The sequence below is a fragment of the Eptesicus fuscus genome, chromosome 7 (genome assembly GCF_027574615.1).
Source record: "Eptesicus fuscus isolate TK198812 chromosome 7, DD_ASM_mEF_20220401, whole genome shotgun sequence".
In the NCBI taxonomy this organism is placed as follows: Eukaryota; Metazoa; Chordata; class Mammalia; order Chiroptera; family Vespertilionidae; genus Eptesicus; species Eptesicus fuscus.
This window is the reverse complement of record NC_072479.1, coordinates 26,080,097-26,096,382: the sequence shown is the minus strand read 5'-3', so window position 1 is coordinate 26,096,382 and position 16,286 is coordinate 26,080,097. Positions and strand designations below refer to the sequence as shown.

Here is a 16,286-nt window from a genome sequence, read left to right as displayed (position 1 = left end):
TCCCACATAGACATTTGCCTTGCCTGGGGGGAAGGCGGGGGGGGGGGGGGGAAAGACAGTGGACACACCCTATTGGAAAACACCTTACCCTGAGGCCACTTAAGAAATTAAAAGTAACAATTAGCCTCTAGGCAGAAGCAGCTGCCCCTCCCTGTTGAAAAAACTCTCCCTACACCTATGGGCGATTGCCTGGGGGCAATTCAAGTGGGAATCCTATTAGTCTGTAGACAGAGGTGGTCTCTGGAGGCTTTGAGTCTTTTGCCTGATCCAATTAGTCAGAAATAGCCTTTAACACTGCCCTGCACTAGAGATTGAGAGGTGTCCAGGATCTACCTAATATATAGTCACAAACCCAAACAGACAACCAAAATGAGGACACAAAGAAACAACCCCCAAATGAAAGAATTAGAGAATTCTCCAGAAGAGGTAAATGAAGCAGAGGTAAGAAATTTATCTGAAACAGAGTTGAGAGTAATGATGGTAAAAATGCTCAACAGTATGAAAAAGATATAGTAACTATGAAAAAAGAAAAGCCTGAGATAAAGAATGACATAACACAAATAACACATTGGAAGGAATAAACAGCAGAATGGGGGAAGCTGAGGATAGACTCAGTGAATTAGAAGATAGAATTGAAAATATGACTCAATCAGAGAACCAAAATGAAAAAGCAATTAAAAAACAGGAGGACAGCTTAAGGGAGCTGTGGGACAATGTGAAACGTAACAATATTAGAATAGCAGGTGTGCCAGAAGGGACAGAAAAGGAGAAAGGAATAGAGAAGGTGTTTGAAGAAATAATGGTAGGAAACTTCCCTAACCTGGTAAAGGAAAAAGTCATAAAAGTTCAGGAGGCACAGAGAACCTCAAACAAGAAGAACCCAAACAGATCCAAGCCCAGACACATTATAATTAAAATGCCAAAAATTAAAGACAAAGAGAGAATCTTAAAGGCAGCAAGAGAAAAGAAAAACTGTTACCTACAAAGGAGTTCCCATAAGGCTGACACCTGATTTCTCATCAGAAACTCTACAGGCCAGAAGGGAATGGCAAGGTAATAGAAAGCAAGGATCTGAGACCAAGATTACTATATCCAGAAAGCCTAGCATTCAAAATAGACTGTCAAATAAGGAGTTCCCAGACAAAAAAAAAAAAAAAAAAAGCCTAAAGGAATTCATTACCAGCAAGCCAGCATTACAAGAAATGCTAAAGGGATTGCTGTAAGGGATTGCTGAGAAGAAGAAACAGAGAGAAAACCTAGCCGTACTGAATTAAAATGGCTATAAATAAGTTCCTTTCAGTAATAAACATAAATGTAAATGGATTAAATGCTCCAATCAAAAGGCGTAGGGTAACTGAATGGATAAAAAAACATGACCCCAACTATATGCTGTCTACAAGAGATCCACCTCAAAACAAAAGACACACACAGGATGAAAGTGAAGGGCTAGAAAAAATTTCCATGCAAATGGAAAAGAAAAAAAAAGCTGGAGTAGCAATATTCATATCTGACAAAATAGACTTTAAAATTAAGGCCATCACAAGAGACAACAAAGGTCACTACATAGTCATAAAGTGATAGATCCAACAAGAGGATATAACCCAGTAAACATATATGCACCCAGTATAGGTGCATCTAAATATATTTTAAAAAAAACTTCTAGAGGACTTTAGCAAAGAGATTGACAACAATACAGTCATAGTAGGGGACTTTAACATCCCTCTGACTTCACTGGACAGATCTTCCAGACCAAAACTTAACAAGGAAACAGAGACTCCAAAGGACAAATGGATTTAATAGACATTTATAGAACATTTCACCCCAACGCAACAGAATATGCATTCTTCTCAAGTGCACATGGATCATTCATAAAGGTAGACCTCATGTTAGGACACCAAAAATCTCCAAATACTTCAGCCCACACAGATTCACATCATTAAGGAAAAAAGAACAATTAAACCTCTAAAGTATTTGAAGGTTTCAAAACTAAAATATTTTGATTCCTGTAAAAATCGCAAAGGAGAATAAAAGGATTTAGTTTTGCTCTGAATATATAGGTTGACTAAGAAAAAAAAAAAAAAAGAGAGAGAGAGGGAAGAAGCCACTGCCAAGATCAGATAGTAACTATAAAGAGGAAAGAAGAATTTTTCAAACACATTTTCCTTCTCCATCTAGTGAAATTCTGAAGGATTAAGGAAACAATGACTTAGAAGGAAAGCAGATAGTATGTAAGTTAGAAGCTCATGAGTATTCCTATAAAGGAGTTCAACTTCACATGCTCACACTACATTAATACTGACCCAACAGTACATGTTAATAAAGAAACACTAATGGTAATTTTTGAAGATTAATAGAAAGGAAAACAAAGTCGAATAAATTGAAGAATGGTAAGTATCCTCATATCCACATATTATAGGTAGATACTCAACTTTACAATGATCATTTAACATGATTCCAGATCATTTATAAACACCTTGAAGAGGAAGAAATGAATTAGGTAAAGGGAAGCTACCTTCATTATAAACAGTTTTAATTGCTGTTGTTAGAACATTATAAACAGTTTTAATTGCTGTTGTTAGAATATGATTTTATTTTTCTTTGCACTATCAAGACAAAGCTTGGAAAGAGACAACAAACCAGGAAAATCTCAAAGTATTTACCAAAAAGTGGCCTTCAGGGTTCTGGTTCTAGGTAAAGGGGAGTAAACACACCCAATCTTGTCTCCCAAATGCATGGAGCATCTACTTAAGAACTTGAAAAGGTAAATAGTTTATAGATTGGGACAAAATGTCAGACTTTGAAGTATCAGCAAACAGGTGATGAATTTATGTTTTCTCTTCCTCTGATATTTATTGGCTGGAACACAACATTACTTGAAACATTAAAGTGAGTTTTAACACTGAGGGAGAGTATTCTGGGGAAGCCTTCAAGTTATAGCGCCAAGTGTACAAGAATCCCTCATTATTTCTTTCTTCTATTTGGTCTTTCATGCCTCAACCCTCAAGCAATCCCATAGGCAGTGATGGCAGAGACAGCAAGGGGAACCCATAGGTGGCAAAATTTTTATGGAGGGAAATCATTTCCTCCAATTAGTAGAGAGCTGCGATCGGTAAGGTGGTAGGAAGAAAGTAGTTCCCCCACCTCCCCTCACCTCCTTCCTGCCCTTCTGTTGTTTGCTTGGCTGCAAATGTACACAATTGCTGAACTGCACAAGATAACAGGGTAACTAAAGAGCCAGTTTTGGTTGAAAGTACCTAAAGGGGCCATAGGGAAAAAGAAAGTATCAGGGAAATCACAGAAAGGGAGGAGCTTCAACAATTATAAAGTTGTTTATGAACTTCTGGGCTCACCCTTGAGCTGTACATGCATGGATCTGATCCTATTGTGAACACCGAAGACTCTGAGGACCGAACTAACAGAGAGAAGACACGTACCAGACTGTCAACTGGGAGGTACACAGGCAGGACAGATGCCAATAGCACTGATAATGGAATCAGAGCCCACAGAAAGCAGGTGAGAATTTTGGGCCTGAACCTATCCAGACCAACTGCCTGCTATGTAGCTATTTTTATTATAATAGAATTTTCCATAGAATTTAACCAAAATCCAGCGTCCTATAACATAATATTCAAAATTTCAAGAATACAATTCAAAATTATGTGGCATATAAAGAAAAAGGAATATCTCAACTCAGAAAAGCCATCAACAGAACCCAACTTTAAAATAGGTACATGTTTACTAGCATATTATCAGTTTCTATGTGTCAACCAGTTTCCTTCATTATAATGAACTAGAGGCCCAGTGCACGAAATTCATGCGCGGGTACAGCCCCTAGACCTGGCCTGAGATCAGGGCTATCTGCCCCACCTTCCCGTAGCTGGCCCCGCCCCCCGCCGCCACCCACCTCTGGTTCCCCATTCACCATCGGGTGACCAGTGCCTGACAGCCAGGGGAAGGGACCGAGAAGTCGGCTGTTCCCGCCCGCTCACCGGCCCCGCCCCTGTGGTGGGTGGCCATCAGGTCATCGATCCTGCCAGCCAGGGAAAGGAACCAAGAGGTGGTCAGTGTACCTCATAGTGACTGGTCCAGTGGTTGTTCTGCCATTAGGGTCAATTTGCATATTACCCTTTTATTATATAGGAGGATAGAGGCCTAGTGCATGGGTGGGGCTGGCTGGCCTGCCCTGAAGGGGGCCCCAGATCAGGATGGGGGTCCATGCTGGGGGTGGGGCCGGCCGAGGCAAGGGGCTGCTGGTGGTTTGCAGGCCAGCCATGCCCCTAGCTTTGTCAGGAGGGACGTCCGGAATGACGTCTGGAAGACGTCCAGACTATCCAGTCTAATTAGCATATTACCCTTTTATTAGTATAGATAGCACATTTCCAAGTAATAGTGTACCTCATATATGATATCTCATTTTCTAAGTCAAGATTTCTTTTTTTTAATTCTTCCAATTCTTTTTCTGACTCCAAAGCTTGCACTCCCATAACTTGATTAACAGTCATGCCAGTTGTTTTTAGTTTCCTTTGCAAAGTTAGTTTCTCTTTATCAACTCTGTGGGATTAAACAAGAAACATGAAAATATACCATCCACTGTGTGGCTTGTTCAATTTATTGAACTGTAGCTTACTCATTACAAGATCAATATACAAAAATCAGATTGTTCTGCATTTCCTAGGAGCTAACTTATTTTTAAATTATAGGAAACCCCATTCATAAGTTGTTAAAATACATTCAAGACACATTTTAAAGAAAGAAAATAAAAAATCATAGATAATAATTCATAATTAAAATTAGATAATTTCTTATATTATCAAGAACAATAAAACTATATAACTTCCAGGTCAATTAAAGACTTTACACATAATTAATTAGATTTACTTTACACTCACTTGGCAAAAAGATCCTTCACAGTGTTCAACTGCTTTGTTAGAATATAAATTTCCCCTTCTTTCTCTTTTAACTTGTTTCGAATTCCCTCTATTTTGCTTTGCCATTTTTTACCTTCTTCCCACCTAATTAATTCTTCTCTAGCACTCTATAAACAATAATAAAGGAGGAAGAAAATTACCAATATTTTTTTAAATTTTATTTTAAGAGTTATCAGTTACAACTTATTAGAACAATGGTAAAACAATCCTTCTGAGAATATAAATAGGCTTTAACTTCTACAATTTTTAGACATGCCAAGGTATTAGCAAAAATGACCCTCAGTTTAAGTATCCTGTATTTTATAACTTGACAAATACAATTCTGGGGAACAGTTTGAACTTATGATAACACCCTTACGGAGTCTTTAAATGAAGATTTTTAATATAGACAATCATGACTACAGTAAGCTTGTATCAAAGAATCTATATGTATAAATGACCAACCCAATTCTGTCACCCCATAGCAATATCCTAGCATCAGGGCCCCTTCAAATCTTCAATGAACATTACTTTTCTGATTCAACAAATATTTATTTAGTGCTAGATATGTACCAGGTACTACCTAAGAATAGAAGCAACAAATAAATCAATCAAACAAAAATCTATCCTCATGAATATTAGAGTCCAGTTTATGTTGGTTGAGTGTATGCACTAGGGAAATGGAGCAAAATATAGGGAGAAAAAAAAACAAGAAAAGAAAAATTGCAGTCATGTTATTGTGATAAGTGCTAAAATGGATGGGGGACAGGGAAGGAATTAGGGCCTTTTAGGGATAGGTGTCATGACTTGTGATAATTAAGATAAAGTGTCCAAGGAAAGAGCAAAACAGTCCATGTACTGCACAAGTTTCAGATGTCCTACTGGGCATTCATAGAGTTAAAAATTCTGTTCACAGCTAAAAACTTATATCTTCATTCTATCAAACAATTCTTATATATTTTTTATTTTTTTTAAATATATATTTTATTGATTTTTTTACAGAGAGGAAGGGAGAGAGAGAGTTAGAAACATTGATGAGAGAGAAACATTGATCAGCTGCCTCCTGCACACCTCCTATTGGGGATGTGCCCACAACCAAGATGCCCTTGACTGGAATCAAACCTGGGACCTTTCATTCCGCAGGCCGACACTCTATCCATTGAGCCAAACCGGTTAGGCTACCAAGCAATTTTTAATGATTTTACTATGTAATAAACTTTCTAGGAATGCAACAACCTTATAAAAGGAAAATCTGTACATATAATTTTGCTAAAAACTGTACCAATAATTGTGTATCATTTTAGAAATGAGATTATAAATGGAAATGCCACTGCGACATATGAGCTGCCAATAGAATATATTGTACTAGTATTAGTCTGCATTCATAGCTCTGAATTCACATTAACACAACCTAGAGGTGCAAGGACAGACTACCTCATTATGACTTTTAGGGTAGTCATGCCAGAGCATTTATATTTGCTGAAATATTAAAAATATATAAATATACTATTTTCATAATTTTTTTCTTTTATGTTTTTCATTTATATTTTATTTAGGGCATTTAAAATGATAAATTTAAAATTATGCATGTAGGTACTAGTTTATATTAACAAGGAATTTCATTTGGAATAGTAAAGAAGACATTATGAAACACTGTATCCTCCTATCTAATAAAAGAGTAATATGCAAATTGAACATCACTCCAACACACAAGATGGCTGCCCCATGTGGTCAAAGATGGCTTCCCCCATGTAAACACAAGATAGCCGCCACAAGATGGCCAGCAGGGGAGGGCAGTTGGAAGGGACCAGGCCTGCAAGGGAGGGCAGTTGGGGGCAATCAAGCCTGCAGGGGAGGGCAGTTAGGGGTGACCAGGACCGCAGAGGAGGGAAGTTGGGGGTGACCGGGCCTGCAGGGAAGGGCAGTTGCGGGGGACCCAGGCATGCAGGGGAGGGCAGGTGGGGGGGGACCAGGCCTGAAGGGGAGGGCAGTTAGTGGTGACCAGGCCTGCAGGGGCGGGCAGTTAGGGGCAAACAGGCTGGCAGGGGAGCAGTTAGGCATCAATCAGGCTGGCAGGGGAGCAGTTAGGGGGTGATCAGACTGGCAGGCAGAAGCGGTTAGGGGCAATCAGGCAGGCAGGCAGGTGAGCAGTTGGGAGCCAGCAGTCCTGGATTGTGAGAGGGATGTCCAACTGCCCGTTTAGGCCCAGTAGGATCGGGCCTAAACGGGCAGTCAGAAATCCCTTGAGGGGTCCCAGATTGGAGAGGGTGCAGGCTGGGCTGAGGGACACACACCCCCGTGCACGAATTTTGTGCACCAGGCCTCTAGTTTACTATAAAAAAAAAAAGAATGTTGGGCTGGAAGGGTTAACAACCATAACTTTAAGTCAAACAGCCAGTTGAAAGTCAAATGCCCAACTAACTTAAGTTGTCCGGCTGGAGTGGCTCAGTGTTTGAGCGTCGAGCCATGAATCAAGAGGTTGCTGGTTCAATTCCCAGTCAGGGCACATGGCCTGATTGTGGGCTGGATCCCAGTAGAGGGGTATGCAAAGGCAGCCAATCAATGATGTTTCTCTCTCATCAAAGTTTCTATCTCTCCCTTCCTTTCTGTCTAAAAATAAAAACATTTTTAAAAAGTTGCCCTCTCAAAACTAACTTTTCTCATACTAGCTAAGTTTTTAATCTCTTTTATTTAGTTCAGCTAAAAAGTATCCTTTAAAAAATGTAAAAACTTCACTAAGTGTTTGATAGTCATTAACTTCTTTTTTTTTTTTTTCTGAAATATAACCAGGAATTTTTTATTGTACCTCCAGAAATATAAATATTAGTTGGGGGCATAATGTATGTAGGTAAATTTTTCTGCATCATATAGTGTTTTGTAGGGATTGAGTAATTCTATCCCATCTGACATTACCCTCTTAAGATTTAGGAAAGAAAATAATTTAAAAATGAACAATAACAACAATAAAAACAACAAAGGCAAATGTCACCAAGGTCTGTTCTGGATTAGGAAAGAGAAGGCAAGAAGAGAGGATGGAGAGAGAAGTTATCTTTTGATATTTTCTGTTCCAACTGCTTCTTACATGTAGATTTCAGAATAATGTTATTACATTTAAAATTTTTCATTCATTCAACAAATACTGAGCATCTACTATTTGTCAGGGACTGTTCTAGGTGCTAAGGAGACAACAATAAACCAAATAGGCCATTTCTGCCATCAAAGCTTGAAGACCAAAAGAAGAACACATAGCTAAGGAAATCTCTAGTCTGTCAGCTAGTAATAAATGCTATGGAGAAAAGTAAATTATCATAAGAAAAACAGGACTGCAAGGCATGGGGGTGGTTTTTTTAAATACAGACAGGCTACAAACATTGTTTACGGAGGAAAATGTGTTAAAATTTGTTTTTATAATCAATGAAAGGATTCTTTGAGTATAAAAACATTCACGTATTAGGAATGCCCAGGACTGTGTAATCTGAAAGAACAATCTCACTAGACTCATAGCTATAAATTTTACTATTACTGTAACTTTCTCTGTTCTCTTTCTATTTCTAGTTAGTAATAACATCGTACACTGGGATGAACTTGATGGCTTACAAAAAACTTTCACAAATTACTTCACTGTCAAAATAATCTTGAGAAATTGGTAATAGAAATATTATTATCTAATTTAAGGAGAAATAAGCTGAAACAGAGATTAGGAGTCCAGGGAAAGCCACAAAGCTATTGAGGTATTCTGATGGGAATCAGGTTAGGAACTGGTATCCAAGGATTATTTAGACCTTTTCCCGAGGAAGGAGAGAGCAAAGAGACCAATCTAGAAGGGTAAAGACATTTTGATCTTCCAGTTTTCACCAATAAAGCTTCTGACAGCAAGTATGTTGTGGTTCCATGTATATAAAAACAAGCATTTTCATCAAAATTATACTGACATTGGTCAATTTTGATACTTTTTGTATTATACTCTGTTAAAACATTTAGTCCCATTACCTATTTTCTATACAGAGTCATTAAAATATGTAGTTTTCATGTTATGAAAATTTATTTTATAGATATGAATATTTTCTGGGTAAATTTTTCCTAACCATAGTTCCTCCACTGTGATTTTCTTCAGGGACAAACATTACCACTACCATCAATATTTCCCAGACCACTTTTGATATTTTCAATGCTACCAACAAGATAAAAGTCTTCAGTTTATTATTTATCCAAAATTAACTATATATACGTATTTTAACTAAGGTTGGTTAATTCTATTTTTTATCCTCACCCGAGGGCATGTTTACTGATTTTGGAGAGGGGAAGGAAGAAAGAGAGAGACAGAGAGAGAGATATCGCTGTGAGAGAGAAACATCAATTGGTTGCTTCCTGATCAGGGATCAATCTACAACCTTGGCATGTGCCAGACAAGGATGATGCTCCAACCAACTGAGCCATCTGGCCAGGGCACTATCAGTAATTTTTATTATAAAATATTTTACTTAAATTGTATGAAAATTTTAAGCAATTTTTCTCGCTTATAGAATCCATTTAAGAGTGGATTGGTTCCTTTAATATTGCTGTAAATACTGACTATATTCCAAGTCACATTGTTGACCCTGAAATAATAGTCCTGCCTATCTACACTAATAAAAGAGTAAGATATGTACACATATAATACCTTAATAAAAAAATGAGAAACATGCAAATTAACCATCACTCCGCTACACCCACAAGCCACGCCCACCAGCCAATCAGGAGCGAGTATGTAAATTAACCCAACCAAGATGGCGGCCGGCCACAGAGCTGGAGCTGAGCAGGAGGCTTGGGTTGCCCCCATTGATGGAGGAAGCCAAGCTTCCTGCTCGCCCTGGCCGGCCCTGGCCTCCGCTCAAGGCCACAAAGTTTCAATTATAGAAGATAAATAAATCCTAGATAGTTGCTTCCAGCCAGCCCTGGCCTCCACTCAAGGAGGCGCTGAAAAAAAAAAAAAAAGTAAAAAAGGGGGGGATGGGACCTTGGGTCGCCAGGGGGGTGATCAGGCCAGGATGGGATGGCAGGGGCCGTTGGGGGTAAGCAGACCAGCTGGGGGCCAGCTGGGGTGAGCAGACCGTCAGTGGGGGTCAGTTGGAGGTGATCAGGACAGTGGGGGGGGCAGTATGGAGTGAGCAGGCCAGCGGGGGGGGGCAGTTGGGGGTGAGCAGGCCAGTAGGGAGGGAAGGTGGGGGCGAGCAGGCCAGCAGGGTGGGCAGTTGGGGGTAAGCAGGCTGGCATGGGGGACAGTTGTGGGTGAGCAGGCTGGCACAGGGGGCATTTGGGGGCGAGCAGGCCGGCGGCAGGGGACTGTTGGGGGTGAGCAGGCCGGCAGTCAGAGTGGTTAGGGGCAATCAGGCAGGCAGGCAGGGAGGTGAGCAGCTGGAGCCAGCAGTCCCAGATTGTGAGAGGGATGTCCGACTGACAGTTTAGGCCCGATCCCTGTAAACCGGCAGTAGGACATCCTTCAAGGGGTCCCAGATTGGAGAGGGTGCAGGCAGGGCTGAGGAACATCCTCTTCCCCTGTGCATGAATTTCGTGCACTGGACCACTAGTTGAAGGATAAAAGGACACATTTGGGTCAAGGTAGAAGAGTAAAAATGCCCAGCTTCTTCCCCAAAGGTCAAATCACCAATATGTCAACAATTACACTGGGAGAAGTGATAAATAAATAAACAAAATGTGCAGAGATTTTTGGATGTCAGGAAAATGACATGGACATAATGTAGTAATTTCCAAGTAAGAGTTACATTATAGGGGTCTCCTCAAGTACACTTGTCTTAGACTTCTCTATATTATTCAATATCACTTAATATATGTATTAGGTCCTCAAATTAATATAGTATATTAGCTATTCATCAATTACATATTTAACTTAGTCTTGCACCACCTTAAATATATCAGCATGTTTCTCCACATACCTTTTCTTTCATAGGCTTAATTTCTACCTCATCCACTTTTCTTTCTAGTTGGCTTTCTAGCTTTTTAATTCTCTTTTGGAGTTCTTCAATTAAACTTTGTTTATTATCTATCAGAGTTTTGCCCTGAAAAATAATATGCATTTTAACATTTTATAAGTAAAAAAGTATCAAATATAATACACACCAAATATTTCAACTACAGAGAATTTCTGAGACCATAGTTTACCAAACATTCTGAATGACACTACTGATACATAACATGGTAACTGTTTCTGCATTTCAATAAGATATACTTCTCTAAAATTATAAATACAGTGGCGATCACTGAAGGAATTAGCTAAATTAATCAAGGGGACATGCAAGCTAGTTCCAGCAAATATTACATATGAAATTAAAAAGTGGGAATGAACTGCTACCTACATATAAATCAAATATATTATCACAATATAAAATTACCTGTAATCCACTGGTTAGTCTTTTTATTTGCCTTCTCAGTTCATCATTCTCTTGTTCAATTTCATCTTTCTCTCTAAGCACTTTATTATAGGCTTTTTGTGTTTTTTGTAGTTCATTAGTTAAGTCATTCAAATTATCAGTTAGTGAATTTTCTCTGTTTTTACTTGTTTTAAGAGCTTCTTTCAATGTTAAAAGATTTTCACTTAAATCTTCAATTTGTGACTAATATATAAAATAAAGAAACATTTATTTCACAAATCACCAAATATCAATGATAAAAGCAATATAATATGAAATTATAGCATTGAGACTTAAGAAAGTTTTTAATCTAAATGTTTAAGTATACATGGGAAAAAAACAAACTACATATATTCTTCCATCTTCATTCCAATTAATCAAGTCTACTTGAGAAAAAAATATAAAACAAAACATGAAGAAACAATCTAAAGCAATTCATCTTCAAAATATACCTATGGCAAAAATTTTCAAATAAGGATAAGTAAATGTTTCATTGTGGCTGAACTAATTTATTAAAGAAACAAGTACAATGTACACAGCAGTGTTTTAAACATTATGAAACTTCTGAGTAGTATAAATGAAATCTCCGACTTGAATTAATTTCTAATTTACTTTGTAAAGACAAGACATGAAAGGGTGCTGGCAATTCTAGACAATATGCTTAAGAAAGTATACATAGGAAGGAGGTCTTAGCTGTCCTATACATTAACAGTGATGGAAATACTGATACTTAAAATATGGTTTGTTGAGCCTGGCCAGCATGGCTCAGTGGTTGAGCATTAATCTATGAACCAGAAGGTCATGGTTCAATTCCCAGTCAGGGCACATGCCCAGGTTGCAGGCTCGATCCCCAGTGAGGGGCATGCAGGAGGCAACCAATCAATGATTCTCTCTCATCATTGATGTTTCTATCTCTCTCTCCTCTCCCTTTCTCTCTGAAATTAATACAAAAATATTTTTAAAAAATGTTTTGTTGAATAAATTAATGCAGGCAAAAAGTACTGATAGTAATAATAACAGAAATTAGTAGTATTATAATGCATCTAGGAGAAAAACATAAATTTTTCCAGAGAAATTAGAAAAGGCTTTGAGGAAAAGGAGTTGAAGAATGTGAAGAATTCAGAAAAGTCATTACAAGAAAAGAGAAAGGTATTAAAGAAGACATTAACAAAGGGTTATTACTGATTTATAATTATTAAATAATGGATTTTTACTGTCGACTATGCTCATAATCTTGATAGATGCAATGGAAGATTTAAAGAATCTGAGTAAGCCCCGCCGGTGTTGCTTAGTGGTTGAGCATTGACCTATGAACCAAGAGGGCACCGTTCAATTACCTGTCAGGGCACATGCCTGGGTTGTGGGCTTGATCCCCAGTGAGGGGTGTGCAGGAGGCAGCCAATGATTCTCTCTCATCATTGATGTTTCTATCTCTCTCCTTCTCCCTTCCTCCCTGAAATCCTATATAATAAAAGGCTAATATGGCCGAAACTAGTTTGGCTCAATAGATAGAGAGTCTGCCTGCGGACTGAAGGGTCCCAGGTTCGATTCCGGGCAAGGGCATGTACCTTGGTTGTGGGCACATCCCCAGTAGGGGGTGTGCAGGAGGCAGCTGATAGATGTTTCTCTCTCATCAATGTTTCTAACTCTCTATCCCTCTCCCTTCCTCTCTGTAAAAAAATCAATAATATACATATATATATATATATAAAAAAAAAAAAGGCTAATATGCAAATAGACCGAATAGCCGAACAACTGAACTGGTCGCTATGATGTGCGCTGACCACCAGGAGGTGCACAAGGAACATGGTGGGCATCGGTCACAGAGGGATGGTGGAGCAGGTGAGCAGGGGCACTAGATCAAGGCGGGGCACTGGTTGCTGTCATCAAGGTGAGCCTCTGGTCGTTACTGAAAATTCTTTGCTCCCGTACACCATGGTCCCACCGGGCATTTATACCTGCTGCTGGCACCGGCCCCACTCGCACCCGCTGCTGGAGCTGACGCTTGCACCTGCTGCCGGTGCCTGGCGCCAGCCCCTATCACTCAGTGCCGTCAGCAGGTGCGAGCATTGGCTGTAGGCCCCGATTGCCCCTGAGGGCTTCTCCACCTCCCCCTGCTCCTAAGGGGCGATCGGGCCGGCAACCACTGCTCACACCTGCTGATGGCGCTGGTCCTGCTTACATCTGTTGCTGGCACCGGCCCCAATTGCTCCGCGCAGTCAGTAGGTGCAAGTGGGGCCCAGCGCTCTCAGCATGTGGGAGTGGCAGCGGTGGGAGCGGGGCTTCCGGCAGACAGGGGACCAGGGGCCATGGCGGGAGGGGCTGGGCAGGGGCACAGAAGATGGGCCAAGACCCGTCCCGTGCCCACCATAGCCTCGTGGCCCACAGTTCCTTTCGAGGTGCATGAAATCGTGCACTGGGCCCCTTGTCAATAATAATATATTAAAAATTTATTTAAAAAAAATATGAGTAAAATCTGCCCTAACTGGTTTGGCTCAGTGGATAGAGCATTGACCTGCGGACTGCAAGGTCCCAGGTTCGATTCCAGTCAAGGGCATGTACCTTGGTTGCGGGCACATCCCCAGTAGGAGGTGTGCAGGAGGCAGCTGGTCAATGTTTCTCTCTCGTCGATGTTTCTAACTCTCTCTCCCTCTCCCTTCCTCTCTATAAAAAATCAATAAAATATATATTTTTTAAAAAATCTGAGTAAAATCTAATCATTATACAGTTTAATGGTAGTGACGTACATATACATATAAACAAAGAGCAAATCAAAATTATAAACAAAAACAACATATAAAAAGATTTTTCATTTTACTCAGAATATAGTATATGAAACTTGTGTAAAGAAATTTAAATATCATTATGAAATATATATATTTTGGGGGAAAAAGTTTAAATTACCAAACCTAACAATCAGGTAAGAAAATAATAAAATACATTGCCAAAAAGTAATAAATAATTTCAAAAATAGTCTTCAGAGCCAGATAGCTCTATAGATTAAATGTCAAGAACTACATGATTTTCATAAACTATTTCAGGGAATAAAAAACAAAGCTAATTAACTCATAAACTAGCAAAAACCAGACAGAAAATTCTGATATGGCAAAAGAAAGAAAAAAAAAAAATCTACACACTTTAAAAATCATATGTAAATGTTTTTAAATTTAATTCTATTAGGAAGAGTAGTTTATAATAGCTTATATTTTGCTAATTCCAAGATGATAATCAGTACATAAGTATAATAAAGATACTTATTACTTTTTAAAAAAAGGTGGATTCTCTTCCAATGGAATTATCATGATTTTTTTATATTAATAAATGTGTTGATGTTCACCTTTAGCTCTTTAGTATGTCGATCAACAATCTGTTGAACATTGAGATTTGCCTCTTTCTGAGAGGTTGCAGAAATAATACGTTCTTCAGCTGCTGCTGTCATTTCCGCTCTGAGTTCCAAAAGTGCTCGACTAAGTGCCTAAAAATTACAACAGATATATCACTTTTGTTTTGAAAATCTGATTATTTTACATGAGCAATATATAATACTAAAGATAAGTAGGCTTTAGTACTTTCAACTATTTTCCTAAAATGCCATATATTTAAGCAAACATAATCACAAATTAATAACACAACTTTTTCAAATAAATTTCCTTTAGTAACTGAATTCAATTATTTTAAAATTGAGTATGAGAGTTCAAAATCTTGACATTAATAATTTTGGGAACACAGCATTAAATCAGGAAACTTTTATTACAAAAACCAAGTATGTTTTGGTTTCAAATATCCACATTTAGGTATTTACCCAAATTACTCAAGACATACTTCCATATGAAATTAACTGAATTTAAGTACATTAGGAAAGTTACAAGATTAAAAAAAGGCTTAGAATTTGCCAATAAATTTCTTGAGCTAGCACAGAAAAACAACAGTAACTTACACTGAGTGGCCAGATTATTATACTCTCTGAACGCATAATAAACTGGCCACTCAGTGTGTGTGTGTGTGTGTGTGTGTGTGTGTGTGTGTGTGTGTATTAGAGGCCCGGTGCATGAATTCATGCATGGGTGGGGTCTGGCCAGCCTGGCCAGGGGGAGGGGACATGGGCAGACGGCCGGCCTGCCTACTGGTCGAATGCCTGGTCAAGGGGACAATTTGCATATTAGCCCTTTATTATATAGGATATACACTGAGTGGCCAGATTATTATTAGTAGTAGTTCAGAGATCACAATAATCTGGCTACTCAGTGTATAAGACAATTGAGTATATCAAATCTGATAAATTAAAAACTAATAAATCAGATAACCCAGTGAACAACTTCTTTTCATAAAAGTATCTCTGTAACCTTCTTCTTTAGCCTTTCTTATTCCCTCTTACTCCCCAAATTTTTCAAAATTGTTGTTATTCAAATTGTTTAAAATAGCCTCACAGTAGCATAAAATCCCAGTAGAAAGGGAAAGGAAATAATGGAATAAGATTTCCTCTTATTTTCTACAGATAACCCACAAATCAGGCTGTTTAAAACAATTCTCTTAAAAACCCCTACTTCACAGCATAAAATGAGGCTCATACTCTTTCCTACAACAGAGAGAGAGAGATACTATCATCTTTTACAAGTCTACTCTAAAAGCAATCTACCACATGTATTTCCTGAATGTTGACAATGTTCTGTTGTTACTTACTTTTTGTTGTTTCTCTTTAAGGGATAATTGGCTCTTTAACCTTTCCACTAGATTTTTCATTGTCCTTGTTGGAGCTCTTGAATTTGCTTCCTTTTGAGCCTGAAGGTCAGATTTTAAACTCTGTGCCTCATTTTGGGACTGGGTCAGAAGGCACCTTAAATCCTCTACTTCTGCTTTCACTTTTTTCATTTCAACTGCATGGTTTTCTTGGAGCCTAATATCAGCAAACATATGTATTTAGTAAAGTAGTTGCTGCAATTAACACTTTGATTGACAAAAATTTTATATAAAA

At 38.6% G+C, this 16,286-nt stretch overlaps 1 protein-coding gene across 1 annotated transcript in view; it reads right to left on the bottom strand.

The window, feature by feature from the left end:
• CEP290 (centrosomal protein 290) overlaps positions 1–16,286 on the bottom strand; it is a 119,513-nt gene that overhangs the window by 25,207 nt on the left and 78,020 nt on the right. Inside the window, exons 37-42 of the mRNA XM_054718811.1 lie at positions 15,995–16,208; positions 14,652–14,789; positions 11,297–11,518; positions 10,841–10,963; positions 4,890–5,035; positions 4,396–4,551 (exon numbers count right to left, since the gene is read on the bottom strand). Of these exons, the coding sequence (XP_054574786.1) occupies positions 4,396–4,551; positions 4,890–5,035; positions 10,841–10,963; positions 11,297–11,518; positions 14,652–14,789; positions 15,995–16,208 (999 nt within the window). The remainder of the gene's footprint in view (positions 1–4,395; positions 4,552–4,889; positions 5,036–10,840; positions 10,964–11,296; positions 11,519–14,651; positions 14,790–15,994; positions 16,209–16,286) is intronic.